This window comes from Myotis daubentonii, chromosome 15 (genome assembly GCF_963259705.1).
Source record: "Myotis daubentonii chromosome 15, mMyoDau2.1, whole genome shotgun sequence".
NCBI lineage: Eukaryota > Metazoa > Chordata > Mammalia > Chiroptera > Vespertilionidae > Myotis > Myotis daubentonii.
In genome coordinates, this window is record NC_081854.1 from 41,173,849 (window position 1) to 41,195,640 (window position 21,792).

General features: G+C 40.9%; 1 protein-coding gene and 1 long non-coding RNA gene across 4 annotated transcripts in view; both read left to right on the top strand.

Moving 5' to 3' along the window:
- RFWD3 (ring finger and WD repeat domain 3) overlaps positions 1-21,106 on the top strand; it is a 36,684-nt gene extending 15,578 nt beyond the window's left edge. For all 3 annotated transcript variants that reach the window (XM_059667467.1, XM_059667469.1, XM_059667468.1), the window contains exons 7-13: positions 5,966-6,080; positions 7,085-7,304; positions 9,718-9,868; positions 11,465-11,641; positions 13,251-13,465; positions 17,432-17,643; positions 18,607-21,106. In XM_059667467.1, the coding sequence (XP_059523450.1) occupies positions 5,966-6,080; positions 7,085-7,304; positions 9,718-9,868; positions 11,465-11,641; positions 13,251-13,465; positions 17,432-17,643; positions 18,607-18,750 (1,234 nt within the window). In that variant the 3' untranslated portion in view covers positions 18,751-21,106. The remainder of the gene's footprint in view (positions 1-5,965; positions 6,081-7,084; positions 7,305-9,717; positions 9,869-11,464; positions 11,642-13,250; positions 13,466-17,431; positions 17,644-18,606) is intronic.
- LOC132217362 (uncharacterized) lies at positions 7,321-9,131 on the top strand. The gene is made up of 3 exons (XR_009448881.1): positions 7,321-7,722; positions 7,945-8,284; positions 8,528-9,131. It is a non-coding gene; the product is annotated as an uncharacterized LOC132217362 (long non-coding RNA).
- Positions 21,107-21,792: the final 686 nt, after the last annotated feature.

Below are 21,792 nucleotides of genomic sequence, written 5' to 3' on the forward strand. Positions count from 1 at the left end.
GGGCAGAGGGCCATTTTCAGGCTGTCCACGCCCCCCTGGCAACCCAGGCTCCCAGTCTCTCCTTTTTTTTCTGGGATTTACTTATCTTCTATAATTGAAACTTTGTAGCCTTGAGCAGAGCCCAGGTCTGGTTGGAAGCAGGTATCTGGGATTTATTTATCTTATGCAAATGAAACTTTGTAGCCTTGAGTGGAGCCGAGGGCTGGCCAGGGAAGGCGGGAAGCTTGGCTTCCTCCATCGCCAGGGACAACCCAAGCCTCCTGCTCGCTCCAGCTCCATGGCTGCCACCATCTTAGATGGGTTAATTTGCATACTCACTCCTGATTGGCTGGTGGGTGTAGTGGAGTGGTTAATTTACATCTTTCTCTTTTATTAGTGTAGATATCTGATCATCTTCTCAAAGAGGTCTGCATTGTTTGCTTTCCATACAGCATTAAAAATGAGGATTGAGGTGACAAATAATTGTGGTTTCAGCTATACCTGAATTAGACTCCAATGAACTTTCAGTTATACAAGTCAATTACATTGGTTTTTAATTTTAGTTTGCCAATTTAAAAAAGCTTCTATTTGCTCTGACCGGTTTGGCTCGGTGGATAGAGCATCAGCCTGCAGACTCAAGGGTCCCAGGTTCGATTCCAGTCAAGGGCATGTGCCTTGGTTGCGGGCACATACCCAGTGGGGAGTGTGCAGGAGGCAGCTGATCAATGTTTCTCTCTCATCGATGTTTCTAACTCTCTATCCCTCTCCCTTCCTCTCTAAAAAATCAATAAAATATATATTTTTAAAAAGCTTCTAGTAATATACGGAGTACTAACCAGTGTTGCAAAGAGACATGAAAGGGCAGCAGGGAGAAGACTCTACCACTCCTATGTGCTTGGCACCTCTTCTAAGCCTCTGCTTTCAGAGCCTGAGTGTTGTGTGTTAATTGGAACAGGTAGGTTCAGAAGGAATGGAGTAGCTGTTCCTTCTGCAGGAGCACTTAGGTATTCCCATGAAATTGGAATCAACTCTAAGACTTCAGCCTTTGGTAAATATGACCTGTGGAGATCAAGACCATGGTGTCTTAAGCCCTCTTGAAATGAAAAGCCAGAGAGAAACATACAACTCTATAATACCTTATACCTGGCTTGGGCAGCAGATCCAAGCAGAAATATATTCTGGTTTTGGTAGCCTGTCCAGATTCTAACCTAGGGATTAGATTTACTGCCCATCTCTGTTGCCATTTTTTGCTTATGGTATTCCTAAAACCTCCTACAGCAGCACCCTATACAGAAGACTCAAAAGTGAAGCTTTATACTGTAGTGCAATGAAAGAAATTGTTCTTGGAAGCCCAAGAACAATCGCTAATAACACTTTAAAATATGCTTCAAGAATATTAAAGAATAAAAATACCACTGAGAGTTCAGGGACATGGGTTCTCGTTCACACTACCAGTAAGTAAGTACACAGGCACAACCATTTAGAGAAGCCCTTGCCAGTGTGCTTCAACAGTATGCTTTAAAAGTAATTCTACTTCAGGCATTTATTCTAAAACAATTAAGGATGTGTGGAAAGATTTACTTAATGAGTTTTTTCATTTAGCATTGTTACTCCAAGCCAAGAGAATTAATTAGTTGAGTAAGCTCTGGCATATCTATGTGATGGAATGCTATACCTTCATTAAAACTGCTATTGAAGTGCATATAATATGTTGTCATGTGAAAGTTCATTTTTTTTTTTTGTGAGCTAGAAAAATACTACAGATAGTCATTTGAGGAGTGGGACTATGGACGATTTTAATTTTCTTCGTTTTTTTCTTCTCACTCACTCGAACAAAAACTTATTTACAGCATTTTAAAATGGCAGTTGTATTACAGATACAATAAAAGCTTACTTGTGAATTAAGTTCTCCTTAATTCCATCCTTTTACCCAGAGGATGGATGGATGTGTGTGTGTGTGTGTGTGTGTGTGTGTGTGTGTGTGTGTGTGTGTGTGTGTATATGACTTAGGATGTTTTTACACTTTATGCATATGCTACTGGGTTATAATTTTCTATCTGTAGCTTTTTTTTTCTTTCTTCTTTTTTTTTTTTTAATATATTTTATTGATTTTTTACAGAGAGGAAGGGAGAGAGATAGAGAGTCAGAAACATCGATGAGAGAGAAACATCGATCAGCCGCCTCCTGCACACCCCCCACTGGGGATGTACCCGCAACCCAGGTACATGCCCTTGACCGGAATCGAACCTGGGACCTTTCAGTCCGCAGGCCGACGCTCTATCCACTGAGCCAAACCGGTTTCGGCAGCTTTTTTTTTCTTAATGTTTGATACATGTAACTCTAGTTTATTCATTTCGATTTCTGTATAGTATTTAGTTAGAATTTACTTAATGTGTCTTTTGTGCTGGTGGATAATTAAGGTGGTTTCCAGTTCTTGTTAGTAAAAGCTATGCTGTAGAGCAGTGATGGCGAACCTATGACATGCGTGTCAGAGGTGACATGCGAACTCATTTTTTTGGTTGATTTTTCTTTGTTAAATGGCATTTAAATATATAAAATAAATATCAAAAATATAAGTCTTTGTTTTACTATGGTTGCAAATATCAAAAAATTTCTATATGTGACACGGCACCAGAGTTAAGTTAGGGTTTTTCAAAATGCTGACACGCCGAGCTCAAAAGGTTCTCCATCACTGCTATAGAGAGATGCTCAAGAGCAGGGGTCCTCAAACTTTTTAAACGGGGCCAGTTCACTGTCCCTCAGACCGTTGGAGGGCTGGACTATAGTTTAAAAAAAAACTATGAAACAAATTCCTATGCACACTGCACATATCTTATTTTGAAGTAAAAAAAACAAAACGGGAACAAATACAATATTTGTATTTGCATGTGGCCCACGGGCTGCAGTTTGAGGACCCCTGCTCAAGAGTTTCGGTCTAGAAATGGAATTGCATAGGTTACATGTAATTTCAACTTTACTAGATACTGTCAAATTGCTCTTCTAAGAAGCTGTTACCAGTCTATACTTACACCAGCAACAGTATAAGATAGTTTTCATTATTTTCATGCCCCTACCTACTTTATATTATCAGACTTAATTTTTTTAAAAGTATATTTTTATTGATTTCAGAGAGGAAGGTAGAGGGAGAGAGAGATAGAAACATCAATGATGAGAGAGTGTTATTGATCAGCTGCCTCCTGCACACCCCTTACTAGGAATCAAACTTAAGTTGCATTTCCTCAGTTACTAATGAACATACTCTTTGTGAATTGTGTTCATATCTTTTGCTCATTTCTTTTGAGCAAAACATTGTTTCTTACTGATTTACTAGAGGCCCGGTGCACGAAATTTGTGCAGAAGGGGAGGGTCCCCTCAGCCCCGCCTGTACCCTCTCCAATCCGGGACCCCTTGGGGGATGTCCAACTGCCAGTAGTTGGACATCCCTCTTACAGTCCTGGACTGCTGGCTCCTAATCGCTCACCTGCCTGCCTGGTCGCCCCTAACTGCCCCCTTACCCCTGTGCCAGCCTGATCGCCCCTCACTGCCTCTGCATGCTGGCCTGATCACCCCTAACTGCTCCCCCTGCTGCCAGCCTGGTCACCCCTCACTGCCCCCCCTGCCAGCCTAATCGCTCCCAACTGCCCCCCTCTGCCGGCCTGGTTGCCCCAACTGTGCCCCTCCCCACCCCTGCTGGCCTGGTTGCCCCTACTGAGGATTGAGTCCAAAACGCAGGCATGTGCCCTGGCCGGGAATCGACCCGTGATTTCCTGGTTCATAGGTCAGCAGTCAACCACTGAGCCACACCAGTTGGACTATACTAATTTTTTGTTATTTGTATACATTGCAAATCTCCAATGCGTGGCTTGTTTCTAACTTGTTTATGGAATCTTTTCTTGAACATGAGCTTTTAATTTTAATGCGATTATCAGTCTCGTGCTTTTTTTGTCTTTACTGCTTCAAGGTCATAAAGATAGAATATCTCCTAAGGGTCTATAAAAGTGTTAATATTTTATATAGACTTTTAATCTGTTTAAAATCTAGTATTTGGATAACCACTTGTGACAGCATGATATATTGATAAAAGCGTCATATGCTAATTAGACCAGACATCCTTCTGGATGACCTTTCCAGCAAAGCCGGGGCTGCAAGGGAAGCACAAGTCTCAGGTGCCAGAGGGAAGCCCATGCCGGCAGCTGGGGGAAGAAAGGCCTACTCTTGCACGAATTTTATGCATCAGGCCTCTAGTTATTAAATAATATGTTCTTTCTTATCAACTCTATCTTAAATTAAGTTTCTGTGTATGAATGGACTACTCTTTTGTTCTGTGATCTGATTGTTATTTCTCCAATATATAATTTATAGTAGCTTTAAAATATGTTCTTCTACTTTGTTCCTTAAAATTGACTTTGCTGCCTACCTGGTATGCCTCAGTGGTTGAGCATTGACCCATGAACCAGGAGGTCATGGTTCCATTCCTGGTCAGGACACATGCTGGGGTTCTGGGCTCAATCCTCAGTAGGGGGCATGTTAGGAAGCAGCAGAACAAGGATTCTATATCATCATTGATGTTTCTATCTCTCTTTCTCCCTCTTCCTTCCTCTCTCTGAAATCAATAAAAACATATTTTTAAAATTGATTTTGCTATTTTTTTAAAATATATTTTATTGATTTTTTACAGAGAGGAAGGGAGAGGGATAGAGAGTTAGAAACATTGATGAAGGAGAAGCATCATCGATCAGCTGCCTCCTGCACACCCCCTACTGGGGATGTGCCTGCAACCAAGGTACATGCCCTTGACCGGAATCGAACCTGGGACCCTTCAGTCCCCAGGCCGACACTCTATCCAGTGAACCAAACCAGCCAGAGCGATTTTGTTATCCTTGGCACTTTGCTCTTCCATATTAATTTTACAATTAGTTTGCTAAGTTCCAGGAAAAGCCCCTTGATATCTTGATTAAAGTTGCATTAAATTTTTAGAGTAACTTGAGAAATACCATCGTCATAATTTGAAGTCTTTCCAGCCGTGATCATTACTATATAATATCTTTCCAATTACTCACTGTTTTCTTGTGTCTTTTACAAGTGTACTTTGCTTCATAAAGTTCTTACATACCCTTTAACTTTATTCCTAGGTTGCTATTGTTAAAATTGCTGTTGTGAAAGAATTTTTTTATTATTGTTAATTTACCATTCAGTTATATGGTATATGGGGAATGTGATTGATCTCCTTTTCTTGATATTGATTCTAGCACCTTACTGGACTCTTGATAGTTTGTAGGTTCTCCTGAATTTTGCATGAAATAAACAGAGCAGCTTTATTCCTTTCTTTCCAGTTTTCATCTTTTTTTCTATCCTGTGTCATTGAAGTAGAAATTTTTTTCCCTTTTTTTGTATTTCATATTTTCAAATTGTCTTTAGGTACATGAAAATTTATGATTTTTATTTTTGGTGAATGTGCCTTTCATTATGCATTGTTTATCTTTATGCTTATTCATGCTTTTTAATTCTAATTGGTCTTTTGTTAGCATTTTTCCTATTACATGCATCCTATGTTTTTTACTTCAGCCTCTTTTTTGTAGTATTATTTGAGTATCTAATCTTGTAGCTTGTTTTTTCTTTTACTCCAACAGTTAACCTTAGTCTTTTAACATGTCATTTTACACTTTCATAATTGGCTCTAATCAAGCAGTGAGCTTAGTTCTGATCCCTCATTTTGCATTTATAGTCCTCATTGCTTAAGGAGCCAAAACTCCTGGTCATCACTGCCTACTTTAACACCAAACCTAGCAGGCTCATTAGTTTAGCTGTGCATGCTACATTTCTGTATTGTTTCTGGATTTGAGATTTTTCTCTTTTTATATTTTATTCATTCATGACGTATTTACAGCAAAGTGTTTGTATCATAGCATGAACTTACTATGCTACCTTGATGGGAAGTCTTCAGTAGCTTCCTAATTTCTACCTCTTGCTGGCTTTCCCCCTCTAGTACCTTACTGCAGGAGCAGATGTTAAGGAAGCAGGCAGAGTTAGAAACAGCGCAGTGCCGGCTCCGACTTCAAGTCCTCACTGAGGAATGCACTAAGCTTCATAATCGTGTCAAGGTAAGTTTGCCCTTTCTAATCCAAATAACTTTTGTTATAGGAATTGAAAGGGAATCTAATTACTAAGGTTCATTTCAGATACAAATATGATTTATCAAAATTTTCAGCAAGTAAATATGACCAACTTTAGTTTTGATTAAAGCATTTGTCCAAAGCTTACGTGCTTTATCTTCCAAGATCAGACGAGATCAGGCACGTTCAGGGTGGTATGGCCGTAGACCAAAGCTTACATGCTTTATGATTAATTCTACTGCAATCTGAATTTTTAAAAAGATTAAACCAGATAATGCAAAACGTAAGTCCTTTCATCTTCCTGCATCTACCAATAAAATGATCTTTTAAACAAAAACAATTTTCAACCCTATTGTTTATGATTCTGTGCTCTCATTTTTTTCATTTGCTTATTGTAATACTGCAAAAACTACAGCACTTCTCTAGGATTTGTGTTAACATTTTCATATAATGAATAAGAAACCTTCTTATGCCGGTCTGGTGTTGCTCAGTGGTTGAATGTAGACCCAGGAACTATAAGAGTCATCGGTTCCATTCCTGGTCAGGGCACATGCCCAGGTGGTGGGCTCACTCCCCGATGGGGAGCTTGCAGGAGGCAGCCAATTGATAATGTTTCTCATCAATGTTTCTATCTCTATCCCTCTTTCTTCCTCTCTCTCTTTAAAATTCAATAAGAACATATTTTAAAAAAATTAAAAAGAAACCTCCTTGTATTAGATCAAGGAATTTTGCATAAGGGGAATAACAATCAAAAAAGCTACATGTGGCTCTGGCCAGTTACCTCAGTTGTTTGGAGCATCATCCCAACACACCAAGGTTGTGGGGTTTGATCCCTTGTCAGGGCACATACTAGAATCAACAAATTAGTGCATGAATAAGAAGTGGAACAACAGATTGATCTATCTCTCTCATCAATAAAGATTAAAAATTTTTTAAACCAAAACAATACTAAACAAAAAAGCTTCACATTTATAAAATCTTTTTCATTTTAGGACTTGCAAAAACTTATTCTGCAACATCGGGATCAGATCTTACTGAGCTCCCAAGGACAATTCCTAAGCGGCTCGCCCTCCAAACTGCCCGAGCACAAGTACTATTTCCAGAAGACCTTCACAGTGTCTGAGAGTGGAAACTGCCGAATTATGACCTACTCTGATGCTCTGAACTGCCTGGTGGTGTCACAACCTTCTCCTCAAGCTACCTTTGTTCCAGGTGAACAGTGTAGAACAGTGGTTCTCAACCTTCTGGCCCTTTAAATACAGTTCCTCATGTTGTGACCCAACCATAAAATTATTTTCATTGCTACTTCATAACTGTAATGTTGCTACTGTTATGAATCGTCATGTAAATATCTGATACGCAGGATGGTCTTTAGGCGATCCCTGTGAAAGAGTTGTTCGACCGCCAAAGGGGTCTCAACCCACAGTTGAGAACCGCTGGTCTAGAACAAGCATGTCAAACTTGAGGCCCACAACAAATACTCATTAACAATTACTCATTTATTTCAGCCCTTTGTATTCAGTGTGTCTCTATTGAAATAAACCCACGTTTCTATAAAAATTGAAGCTTTTGGTTTTTTGCAGCCCACATAAACTTAAACCCTGTTTATTTGGCCCGTGTTAGCCTTTGAGTTTGACATGCTTAGTCTAGAACAGGGGTGGGCAAACTTTTTGACTCGAGGGCCACAATGGGTTCTTAAACTGGACGGGAGGGCCGGAACAAAAGCATGGATGGAGTGTTTGTGTGAACTAATATAAATTCAAAGTAAACATCATTACATAAAAGGGTATGGTCTTTTATTTCAATAGTTTTATTCATTTCAAACGGGCCGAATCCGGCCCGTGGGCCGTAGTTTGCCCACGGCTGGTCTAGAACCTCAGTTTTCATGTACATTATTGAACTCCATTTATTTCTCTTCTCTCTTTTTGGAGTTGCCAGTGTTCTTGTATCCAGAACACTGTCCACAGCCGACCAAATCAGCTTTTCTTAGTCAGTTTCCTGCTCATGTAGATACGTCAGGGTGCTGCAAAAATGTCTTTACTGTGTGTTAACTTCCTTCTGTAAATTAATTCCCCAAGAGAGCAGAAATACTGAAAATCCATGATAAAGTAAAGAGAGAGAAAATGAGATACTTGGAAATGTGCATTAGTGGTACAGTCCAAGAAGTACTATATGTCCCACCGAAGTTATAGGTGCATTTTATTTTTTTTTTTTTTAAACATATTTTATTGATTTTTTACAGAGAGGAAGGGAGAGAGAGAGAGAGAGTTAGAAACATCCATGAGAGAGAAACATCGATCAGCTGCCTCCTGCACACCTCCCACTGGGGATGTGCCCGCAACCCAGGTACATGCCCTTGACCGGAATCGAACCTGGGACCCCCGAGTCCGCAGGCCGACGCTCTATCCACTGAGCCAAACCGGTTTCGGCTATAGGTGCATTTTAGATTGGAAATATTTGAAAAAAAACAAAACACTACCCTGAGGACTAATTTAAATTAAAACAAGATTTAATACTTATTTTTAGAATTATTCAAATTGACAGATTCCTGCCTGGCTGGTGTGGCTCGGTAAATGAGAGTCAGCCTGTGAACTAGAAGGTCACCGTTCGATTCCTGGTCAGGGCATATGCCTGGGTTGTGGGCTCAATCAATGATTCTCTCTTTCTTCACTGATACTTCTATCTCTCTCTCCCTTCCTCTCTGTAACCAATAAAAAATGTATATATATATCTATATCACCCCAAAAGTTTTCTCATGCTTTTATGTAATCTATCTTCCACCTGTCCCTTTCGAGGCATTCCCAGGCAACCACCGATTGACTTTCTGTCACTATAGATTAGTATTCGTGTTCCCTTGTTGATTTAGTGCACATGTTCTAGAATTTTATATAAATAGTCATAAATAGTATTGCTCCTTTTTTGGTCTGGCTTCATTCAGCATAAGATTTTTGAGGTTAATTTGTATTATGTGTGTATTTCGTTTATTCCTTGTTATTGCTGGGTAATATGCCATTTGTGTGTGTGTGTGTGTGTGTGTGTGTGTGTAAAATGATGTATCATTTACCTGTTGATGGATATTTGATTTTTTACAGAGAGGAAGGGAGAGAGAGATAGAGAGTTAGAAACATCGATGAGAGAGAAACATCGATTAGCTGCCTCTTGCACATCTCCTACTGGGGATGTGCCCGCAACCCAGGTACATGCCCTTGACCAGAATCGAACCCGGGACCTTTCAGTCCGCAGGCCGACGCTCTATCCACTGAGCCAAACCGGTTTTGGCTGTTGATGGATATTTGAAATGGAATATCCCTTTTTAAAAAATTTTTTATTGCTTTCTGAGAGGAAGGGTTGAGTCCACAACCTGGCCCTATGCCCTGACCAGAATTGAACCTTGACTGCTTGGTTCATAGGCCGATAACTCAACCACTGACCCACACTGGCTGTGCTGGAATATATTTTTTATAATAAATTAAAACCACAGGAAATTTTTATTTTCTTTGTTTGACTAGCTTTTCCCCAGCAACTTACATGCCAAGAAAGGTAGACAAAGGAGCTTCTTGAAAAAGTTTGCTTTGCCCAAAGTTGACTATCAGTGACGTATCTCACTCTCCTTTGTCTTTGACAGGCTTTGGTGTTAAGATGTTCAGTACTGCCAACATGAAAAGCAATCAGTACATTCCCATGCATAGCAAACAGATCCGAGGACTGGCTTTTGGCAATCAGTCCAAAGGCTTACTTCTCTCTGCTTCCCTAGATAACACTGTTAAACTGACCAGGTGAGTGCTTTGGGGAGGAAGATAGGACCTGGGCTATTGAATGTTGAATAGCATGGAAATTAATATTTGTGTTATGGTGACCTTAGCTTAGGGTTTTTGTTTTTATTTTGGTCTAAAGCATTGTCTTTTGAGACCTATTTAATTCAAACTGTATTGCTTTTAAAAGTGGACACAGCATGTAAAAAACAATATATGTAATGTTCCATTTCTTTAAAATTATATGTTACAAAATACATCTTAAGCCATGAAGATAAGAATAACATCCTTGAGATGATGAAATGACAATATGGAGGCAGCCTTAATACCTGACACCATTGAGTTATCATACCAGCTTAAGACTGCTTATTGCTGGATCATTTTACCTAACAGGAATACTGGGAGCTCGCTCTCCTTGGGTGCCATGATGACTTCTCTAATTGGTAACCCTCAGTTACTGCATTTTACTTTTTTTTATTTCAGAGAAGAAGGAAGCGGGTGAGAGATAGAAATATCAATGATGAGAATCATTAATCAGCTGCCTCCTGCACACCCCCTACTGGGGATCGAGCCCACAACCTTGGCATGAGCCCTGACTGGGAATTGAATCGTCACCTCCTGGTTCATGGTTCATGAATCAATGCTCAACCACTGAGCAACACAGGCCAGGCTCAGTTACTGCATTTTATATTTTACATGCTTTGTGAGGGCTGTGAACCAAATCTGAGAATGATCTGTGCCTTTATCTTTTAGAAATTAGTTCTGATTAGAGATCTGATAGTTGGCTTCCTGTTTAATTTCTGCACCTAAATCTGAGGAACATCGTGATAGTGCTTTTCAAAAATGCTTCTGCTTAATTTTGCTCCAGAACTGAATGTATTATGTTTTGCATATGTATGTGCTGTGGTTTTTCTAGTAGTGTTCTAAAATTAGGATGGGGAGGGGTTAAATACCAAACTGTTATTAAATGACTCTCTCTAGATCAGCGGTTCTCAATCTGTGGGTCACGACCTCTTTGGGGGTTGAATGACCCTTTCACAGGGGTCACCAAAGACCATTGGAAAACACATATATAATTACATATTGTTTTTGTGATTAATCACTATGCTTTAATTATGTTCAATTTGTAACAATTAAAATACATCCTGCGTATCAGATATTTACATTACGATTCATAACAGTAGCAAAATTACAGTTAGGAAGTAACAACGAAAATAATTTTATGGTTGAGGGTCACCACAGCATGAGGAACTGTATTAAAGGGTCGCGGCATTAGGAAGGTTGAGAACCACTGCTATAGATGATATTTTCAACATGGAATATGATCACCTGTGTAATAAATAGGTAACTCTGGAGAAGGTAATGGAAATAAGATGGGAATGTACTTTGTCTATGTCCCTTTAATTTACTTTTACTTCGTTACAGCTCAAGAGGAACATGTGTGTTCCCCCACCCCCCAAAAAAATATTTTGGAAGTAGGAGTTATCTGGGCATTCCTTAGAGGAAATTGGAAATTCAAATAGTCTTAAATGTTTAGCATTGAGATGATGATCTTTACATCTTAGTTATATTTTCTATTTTTTTAATGCATAATTGTAAGAGTCTCTTATAACTTCACAGCCTGGAGACAAATACAGTGGTCCAGACTTATAATGCTGGACGTGCTGTCTGGAGCTGCTGCTGGTGTCTTGATGAAAACAATTACATCTACGCTGGACTGGTCAATGGTTCAGTTCTGGTATATGACCTTCGAAACACGAGTTGTTATGTCCAGGAATTAGTACCTCAAAAAGCCAGGTAGGGAGCCATTCACTTTTTTCCTGTGGGTAACTTCTTTCTCTTGGACAGTTATTGTATTAATTCTCCCTTTCCAAGAGTGTTTCACAGTTGATCACAATTCCTCACAGAGGGCAGTTCTCTCTGAGTCCACTGATTTATTCTCACTTAAATATCAGTAAGATCCTTAAAGTTTGTATTCATGATATTTCACATGGTAGAAAGCTCTGGTGCCAAGTATAACCAGCTTCATGGAATTACTCATTATCCAACATGGCAAAGTGAAGTCAGATCTATGTTCAACACCCAGGTCCACTACATATGAGTGATCTCATTTAGCCTGTTGTGTTCTTCATCTATAAATTATGGTTAGCAAACAGTTGCTTTTATAGCCATATGTCTAACACACGAAGAAAACAGAAAAAAGGTAGCTCAATAAAAAGTGTTTTAAAACTTCCCTAATGCACAATTAAACCAACTTGTTCTAAGGATACCATATTACTGTGACTTATCATTTGTAATCCAATTATAGAGTTGGGAGGTTTGTGAGGTCAGCTCAAGTTCTGAGGGTGGGTGGCCATCAGCATCACTGTGGTTTTTCAGAATGTGTTGAGTACCATTTGGGCAGAATACTCCTGGACACAAAGTTTTCAAACAGAGAGTGGTGTTTATGACCTGAGCCAAAATGAGAAGTGTCTTAAGAAAGAATTTCCATTTCCAATTTGAATATATATTAAAAGAGGGCCATAGGATCTAAATATAAAGATAGCACTACAATAATTATTATTTACTGAAACCTAGGTACAACACTTTGGGGTTTTCTTTTCATTTGGATGGGGTAGAATCATGCTTCAGTGGTGTGTTCTGTGGTCCTGAAGATGATTGATGTAAACTTACACAATTGTCAACCCCAGGCAAACAAGGTAACTGCCATTGATGTAGAGGACTACATGGAGTAGACAATAAAATACAGCAAATGGCAAGGAAATAATATTTGTAAATATTGTTTATTTCTGTTTGAGTTTGCTTTGGTTAGCTTCATTGTAACAGGGAAATGAAATAAGGCAGGCAAAGTGATCATTTTGGCAACTTGAACAGAAACAAGTTCATAAAACAATCTATAGGCTTATATTTCTGAGAGAATTCTTGACATAGTCCTGGATATATGCTTGCAAAAAGAGATTTAGAAAATCTATAAAGAAATAATTGTTTGAATTGACATTAGTTGCTTTAAGCTATATTTTAATCGAGAGGTCTGTCGGCTACAGCTTGGAAGCTTTATTTTATTTAGATGTATGAGCTGTGTTTCTTTTCTAACTTTATGTATGTGGCTAACTCTCTTTTCTTGTAATTGTGATCTTGTACTATTTAATTTCTTTATCCATTTGTCTTCATTGCATTTAGAGCATGTGGTGTCTCTTCTGAAATTGGATATAGACTATTGTATGGATGGCCTTTTATTTCTACGGAGTGAGTTGGTCATGTTTATCAGATGTCAGAGGATAGTGACTAAGATGATTTTTAACCTATTTTATAGAGGTAGAAATGCTCAAGGAAGGGCTCCTGATAGTAGGGTCTGGAATAGTCCAAGTATTAGAATGTGAGGCATGGCTTCCTTTTTTCCCTTCAGATGCCCACTGGTGTCCCTGTCATACATACCCAGAGCTGCCTCGGCTGTATTTCCATATGGTGGAGTGTTGGCTGGAACCTTGGAGAATGCTACCTTCTGGGAGCGAAAAACAGGCTCTTCTCATCAGCCTCACGTGCTGCCCATAGAGCCAGGGGGCTGCATAGACTTTCAGACAGAAAGCAGCACCCGACACTGTCTTGTGACCTACAGGCCTGGTGAGTTTTATGTCTTCTGCCTACTCCTCACTTCACTTAAGAGAAAGGCCCCAGTGAAGGCAGCCATGTAGGGCTCTGACTAGGGCCTTAGCTGTTCCTTATTTGGGGCCAACAAAGTTAAATGGAAAATAGACGAACACCCCTGGCTGGTCTGGCTCAGTGGATAGAGCGTTGGCCTGTGGACTGAAGGGTCCCAGGTTTGATTCTGGCCAGGGGCACATGCCTGGGTTGCAGGCTCAATCCCCAGTGGAGGGTGTGCAGGAGGCAGCCAAGCAATGATTCTCTCTCATCATTGATGTTTGTATCTCTCTATCCCTCTCCCTTCCTCTCTGTAAAAAAATCAATAAAATAATCTTTTTTTTAAAAAAAAGAAAGAAAATAGACGAACAACCATTGTTGTGTGGGCCTAGCTAACTCAACTCACTGCCTCCAGAACCAGGTTGGAACCCCTGACAACCAACACTACTTAAATTCATAGGTTCTTTTTAGCCTGAAAAGTATGAATCTACATTTTGATGAGCTACACTGATGGTTAGGCAGATGTTTCATCAGATATAGTCATTACAGTGCTATACTTCTGCTATTAGTGGCTATGTAGTCATTTACAATTTTGTTGGAGCTGTAGAGTTGCTTCAGCAGAGTCTTCTGGCTCTTTTTGTTCTTTTTTTTTTTTTTAATAGATTTTTTATTGATTAAGATATTACATATGTGTCCTTGTCCCCACATTACCCTCTACCCCCCCCCTCCCCCCCGCTCATGCCCTCCCCCTCCCCCGTTGTCCGTGTCCATTGGTTAGGCCTATATGCTTGCATAAAAGTCCTTAGGTTGATCTTTCCCCCATACCCCTGCCCTCCCCTACCTTCCCTCCAAGGCCCGACAGTCCAATCAATGCCTCTCCGTCTCTGGATCAGTCCTTGTTCATCAGTTTATGTTGTTCATTATATTCCACAAATGAGTGAGATCCTGTGGTATTTATCCGCTCTCCAGTTCCATCCATGCTGTGGCAAATGGTAAGAGTTCCTTTTTCTTCTTCCTCTTCTTAAAGAATGAATACCTTTCAGCATTTCATATAATGCTGGTTTGGTGGTGATGAACTCCTTTAGCTTTTTCTTATCCGTGAAGCTCTTTATCTGACCTTCTATTCTGAATGATAGCTTTGCTGGATAAAGTAATCTTGGTTGCAGGTTCTTGCTATTCATCACTTTGAATATTTCTTGCCACTCTCTTCTGGCCTGCATGGTTTCTGTTGAGAAATCAGATGACAGTCGTATGGGTACTCCCTTGTAGGTAACTGACTGTCTTTCTCTTGCTGCTTTTAAGATTCTCTCTTTGCCGAAACCGGTTTGGCTCAGTGGATAGAGCGTCGGCCTGCAGACTGAAAGGTCCCAGGTTCGATTCCGGTCAAGGGCATGTACCAGGGTTGCGGGCACATCCCAGTAGGAGATGTGCAGGAGGCAGCTGGTCGATGTTTCTCTCTCATCGATGTTTCTAACTCTCTCCTTTCCTCTCTGTAAAAAATCAATAAAATATATTTAAAAAAAAAAAAAAGATTCTCTCTTTATCTTTTGCTCTTGGCATTTTAATTATGATGTGTCTTGGTGTGGTCCTCTTTGGATTCCTTTTGTTTGGGGTTCTCTGCGCTTCCTGGACTTGTAAGTCCATTTCTTTCACCAGGTAGGGGAAGTTTTCTGTCATTATTTCTTCAAAAAGGTTTTCAATATCTTGCCCTCTCTCTCCTTCTGGTACCCCTATAATTCTGATGTTGGTACGCTTGAAGTTGTCCCAGAGGTTCCTTACACTATCTTCATATTTTTGGAATCTCTTTTCTTTTTTCTTTTTCGGTTGGGTATTTTTTGTTTCTTTGTATTTCAAATCTTTGACTTGATTCTTGGGATCCTCTTGTCTGCTGTTGGATCTCTGTAAATTATTCTTTATTTCAGTCAGTGTATGCTTAATTTCTAGTTGGTCCTTTTTGATGTCCTCCATGGTCTCACTATACTTATTGAGGGATTCATTAAATTTATCGGCGGTTTCCATAAAATTCTTGAAAAACCTTATAAACGTGGCCTTGAACTCTATATCTAGTCGTTTGCTTTCCTCCATTTCTGCCATTTGTGACCTGTTTCTTTGTCTCCGCATTTTGGCTGTTTCCCTGTGTTGATAGAGTGGCCCTATGCGCCAGGTGTCCTGTAGGGCCCAGTGGCTCAGCCTCCCCAGTTACCTGAGGTGGACACTCTTGGTGCACTCTTGGTGCCTTGGTTGTTGTAGGATCACTGGGAGGAATTGACCTCCAGGCCAATTGGCTGTGAGAATCAGCTGTGTCTGCAGTGGGAGAACTTGTGTGCTGAAGACACCCTTCTGGGGCAAGACTTGCTTCAGTGGGGCTTTGGTGCTCAATGAGTCTGCCCCCTGAGTGTGTCCCTTATGGATCTGAGGAGTTGCAATCTGGATGGTCCCCCTCTGACCACTGGGTACAGTGGCTCCTGGATCTAAGGAGGTGCTAATTCAGCCTCTGCTTGAGGCCGCACAGCAGGAGCCACGAAGAGGCTCAGCTGTGAAGCAGAGCAAGCCCCTGCGGGGCCTTGGGCCTTCTCTTGGAAGTTCCTGGTCTGCCTGGCTTGGCTGCAGTTAGGTACATTCACATGCAAAAGCCTCTGCCCCAGCCTGGGTGGGGCGGGGTCTCAGGGAATCAAAGGGCGGAGGAAGCAGCTATGGCTGATTCTCCGCCCACCCCTAAGGAGTCCAGCGTCTCAGTGACCCGATAATTGCTGCAAGCACCTCTGAGGGAAAGCTGCCCTCAAGTTCGCCCGCTGCCCGACAGTGCATCTTCTCCCCGTATGAGTCCTGGGTCCCCAGAGACTTCCCGGAACAGAGTTTAGAGCAGTCGGGAGCTTGTGATTCAAAAAGACAGCCGTGTCCTCGGGTGCACACGCGCGAGCCACCGCACTTCACCTCCGCAGCTCCTCTGGCTCTCAGTGTGCTTTTCTTTCCTTCTAGTTGTAGAATTTACACTCAGCCAGCCTTCCTGTTGTTCTGGATGATGTCCGCTCTGTCCTTTGCGGTATTTTTCAATTGTTGTGGGAGGCGGCAATTTCCCGGTGTTTATCTATGCCGCCATCTTAGTTTCTCCCTCTTTTTGTTCTTAGTCATCTCATAGGTCTCTGTCTCCAAGAAAACTTTGGGGCTCTATTTTGTTCTCTAGTTTTCATTTGCCTCCCAGCAGAACCGTAGATATATGTTTCCCCTTCTATAATAACAAATTTATAAAAATGTACAGTTCTGGGGCTAATAGAGTCCTCACCGGGGAAAGGGAAGAAAAATGTAGTCAGAACTGTTAAGGAAGATGAAAACCCAAGCCGAGGTCTGCAGGATACAGTGATAGTACTAAAAAGGATAGATAGTCCATTCTCAAATTGTTTCCCTCATAGGCAAAACCTATGTAGATAACCTGCTTCATCCTAGGCTAGGGTTCTGAATTTCATTTGTGCTATATTATTTTTGTTGTTACTATGTGTTTGTTTTTTAACAACAGACTATTTCTGTATGTATGTGTGTGTGTGTTGTGTTGTTGGTTTTTGTTGTTGTTAATCCTCACCAGAAGATTTTTTTCCCCCATTGATTTTTAGAGAGAGTGGAAGGGAGGGGGAGAGACAGAGGGAGAAAAACATCAATGTGAGAGCAACACATCAATTGGTTGCTTCCTGCACGTGCCCTGACCAGGGCCAGTGATCAAACCTGCAACCGAGGTAAGTGCCCTTGACCAGAATGCAACCCTTCAGTCCGCTGGCCAGAGCGCTAATCACTGATAAACCCACCTAGAGCTTATTGTTATGTTTGCTTTGTTAGCTATGCTTGATAGTTTAATAAATTGAGGCCTTTCCACTCAACTAAGTTGTAAGGGTTTGAGGTGCTTGGTTAATTTATTTGGACCATCTTCATGGAGCAATACGTTTTTCTATCCCGTAGATAAAAATCACAACACCTTACGAAGTGTTCTGATGGAGATGGCCTACACGCTGGATGACGCCGGAGAGCCAGTCTGCTCCTGCCACCCTGTACAGACATTCCTTGGGGGGCGCACTTGCAAACTACTGACCAAAAATGCTCTTTTCCAAAACCCAGAGAAGAGTGGCAGCATCCTGGTGTGTATTGGGGATGAAGCATCATATTCTGCCCTGGTGAGCCTTTTATATTTTTATAGAGAAATGTATAAAGCAAAAAGCCAAAGTTCTCCTTCATGATTATATACATCTGCATATGTGTGAGTGAGTATGTATGTTTACTTAGTTTATTTTTCTTATAAGTCACACTTTACTACTGCTTTCTATGGCTTGCTCTTTTTAACTTCCTGTCTTGGCTCTTTTCATTTCAATATCTGTAGACTCACTTCATTCTTTTTACATAAGCTAAAGTGTTCCTTGGGCTGCACTTTGCATCTAAATTTAAAAAAAACACTGCTGAAACCCCTATAAAATAATGATTCAGGCATCAGCTATATCAATAGATGAAAGGTTAGTGGGAAATTTCATAATGGGGGGAGGGGTCGGCCTGTTACCACCTGAACATATCGATCAACCTTAGGTGGGTGAGCTTACCAGATAATGTCCCTCTTGATGTAAAGCAATATGAAGCAGAGGGCGCCTTCTGTGAGATGTTTTTGAACTTGAATCCAAGCCTTACCTAAGAATTTAAGGGATAAAGGGACATGAAATCAGAAAAAACAAAAAATTGGATCGATGAAGCAGATATAGTAAAAGCTTAATCAGCTGTGTAATGGGTTTTAATACTTTAAATTTTTTATTTCACAATAAAAAGTATTTAAAAGAAAAAGAAAGCATCAATTAGAAGATGATAGGTTCCATGAAGACAGGAACAAGGATTTTGTCATATTGTTCCTATATTCCTAAAAGACTGCCAGCACATAGATTCAAGGGATGAAGGCTAGCAAGGCTAATTGCGGATTATAGTAGGTGATCATACTGCATCATGTCAGGTGTGCTGATTTTATGCATCCTGATGAGGGGTAGGGGATTTGCTACCCAGGCAGTGCTCTCTTTGCATCTCTTTCAAAGTGGATGAGAAAGAGTCCCCTCACTTAATTGAATGAGTTTTTACTTTTTATCTTTTTTTGTCTTCTATAGGTATGGGATGCTAGCAGCGGCTCCTTGCTGCAGGGTCTGCCGACTGATCAGCCTGTCTTGGACATCTGTCCATTTGAGGTGAACCATAGCAGCCACGTTGCTACCTTAACAGAGAAGATGGTTCAAATCTATAAGTGGGAGTGACCATGGTCTTGAAACTTACATTGCATTGCCACTGGTTAATGTTCAATGTTGTTTGCTAGCATCTAACAGCCTTGAGCAAGATCCCTCCTTATTGTCTGGCCTTGAACGTTTGGGAACATGATTCCTTTGGTTTAGTATGATTGTAAGACTCCAGGTTACTAAAACTACAGATTGTGTATTATGTCCATCAAAAGTGTAAGTGACTGTTATTGTCTACATTGTCCATTTCTTGGGTTAAAAGCCTTCATGAATCTTTGTGGAGAATCGATACTTTCATTCAGACTGTTTGCTGGACCGCAGAGAGTAGCTTCCCAGCAGTCATTTAGGATATGATTGTGCACCAACCATGTTCTAGGCCCTGTTTGAGTGGTCTTGTCACATGGGCTATTTGGTTTGGGAATGCTTGTGTCCCTAAAGGGACTAACCATTTGATGCTGCTTGGATGCAAGTGGATGCAGAATTTTTCAGTTGAACACAAGAGGGCATTATAGAACCTTGTGTAGGATTTTATCTATTTCTGACCTTGTGGGCTGACATTTTAGTAACTCAGTCTCATCCCCATAGAAGCGTGTGGTAGAGCACATCTGGTCTACTTTGTGGCAACCACGGTTATGTTCCTGTTGTGCAGTTGCTAGAATATGAGCAGGCTCTATGATGGAGGCAGCTGTAATGAGCTATTGACAACTTTCCTAATGCTGAAGGCATTCAGTTCATTGCATTGTGAGAGCCAAGAAAAGAGGCCAGTTGTTTGAGCAGTGGGGAAGACATTTTTGTAGCCAGCCTAAGATCTCAGGGATAGTTTTATACAAACCAATGCTTTGAAGACCATTCCTTTTCCCTCTCATTAGGAAAAGATGAGCAAGCAATATGTTAAAGCTCTTGAATCTCTTAGTATCATATTAGGAGTAATGGGCTAACTTTGCAAAAGAGACTGACAAAAGAGAAGCTGCTCAGACTGCTGCTAAAAATAGGAGAAGGGCCTGTCACTTTCAGTTCTGAAAGTTCCCATCTGAATAAAGCCACCCCTTTGGAGTGAGAGGCTGTTCTTGAGCATGTTTAGAATTCTCATGTAAAGCCTTCCCCATGTGAAAATGATGTCTGATTCCAAGTTTCATTCATATATACATACACACACACACACACACACACACACACACACACACACACATATATATATATATACACACACACACACATTTTTATTGATTTTTAGAGAGAGAAAGGGAGAGAGAAACATCTATGTAAAAGTGAAACATTGATCAGCTGCCTCCCACAGGCCCCCCTTCTGGGGATCGAGCCACACCCTGGTTATGTGTCATGACCAGCAGTGGAACCTGCAATTCTTCTGTGCACAGGATGACACCCAACCAACTGAGCTACACTGGCCTGGGCCCAAGTTTCTTTGATTTGCCTCCCTTCCTAAACTTTTCTAAGTGGGGAAATGGTTATTCATTTTAACTCTGGGTTGTCCACATTTGAGTCCTGCACTTTTCTCCAGTAGAGGGCTCAGGAGTGTGATTTTTCTTAAAATAATTGTTGTAGGAACGTTATTATTTTTATTTCGAAATAGTTCTGACCTGTCAACTCCTGAGCCATTGCCAGCATTTCTCACCAGGAAGGGGTTATTGCAGATTTCCCCAGGGTTCCAAATTCTACTTGTGCCTTTTAAAAATTGCATCCTCCTATTTATTTTAAAAAAAAAAAAAGCCAGTTTCCAGGGTTAGGGAAAGACCCCCCCTCCCCCTTTCCTCAGAGGATATACCCCTTTTGATATGTTGATGATTTGATTGCCCAGGCCTAAAGCTTCAGTGGCAGAATGGGATTTGAATTAAAAAGCAGAGCACATCTGGTTTCAGTAGACTGTCACAGAGAGGGATGCAGGTGGTCAGACCCTGTCTGCCTTTTGTCTTGGACAGCGTTAGTATTTGAAGTACACTCAAGGGATGCTGATTGATTGGCCTAAGCATAGGAACCAAGGGACTCATTACTAGGGAGGTTGGGTGAATCTCAACTCTTGCCAGTCCTTGGGTTCCTTCAGTAAATTTGTATGTTTTAGAAACAAATTCATGTGACTGGTTTCTCCAAAGGAAAAAACCTCACCTTTAGCCTCCCTGCCCCCCTGCACCTGCAGGAGATTGCATTTGTTGATCCAGGCACTGGTGTCCTGTATAGCGCCAGGCCCTGCCATGTTTCTTCATTCCTGTCTCTCAGGTTGTTTTCCCATTTGAGGATTTGGAGTTAAGCAAACTCAAACATCTTGTTTTATATATCCTTGTACCTGCTTTGAAAACAGAGCAATGTTTGTGTTTTATATTTTATTGTTAATTTGAAAATAAAGAATTTGCTGTGTGTAACAGCTCCTGGTGTCTTTTGTCTCTTTGACTGTCAGAGGCAGGAACATGACTGCCTCTTGGGAGAAGGCTATGATCCCAGCCTGGTAGATTTCTCCATTTCATACAGTACAAGGTCTGAGTTACACATTTCCCTGGACCTGAAGTAAACATATTATTTAAATTGATGAGCTATTTGAACCTTTAGCTAGCAATTCTATTTTACTGTTGCTAGTAGGGAGCTGTGTGCTTGCCTCTTACGAATCCCCCTTCACTGGTCTTTTGCTTATTCTGAGATCTAAGGGTCTAAATCCTGCAAACTGTATTTCCCAGACTCCCTTTGTCTGCTAGCTTCCTATTAGTTTCTTTGAAGCCAGGAGACTAATGTGGGAGAATACGAGAAGAAAGCTTTTTGTGGCAGCAGCATTGGACAAGTATGGGCTCCTGGGTTCTGCTCACTACAGTTATGGCTACTTATCTCAGCTTCTTTGTTCTGTTCAGGAATTTCTATTGCCATAAATGATGGTGTTTAAGCATTAGACTGGAAAGGCTGAAAATGTTTTTCAGCTGAATAGCAAATGGAGTTTACTAGATTCCAGGAGGACTGAATCCATAGGTAAAGTTTACTGTTGTCGCCGAAACCGGTTTGGCTCAGTGGATGGAGTGTCGGCCTACAGACTGAAAGGTCCCGGGTTCGATTCCGGTCGGGGGC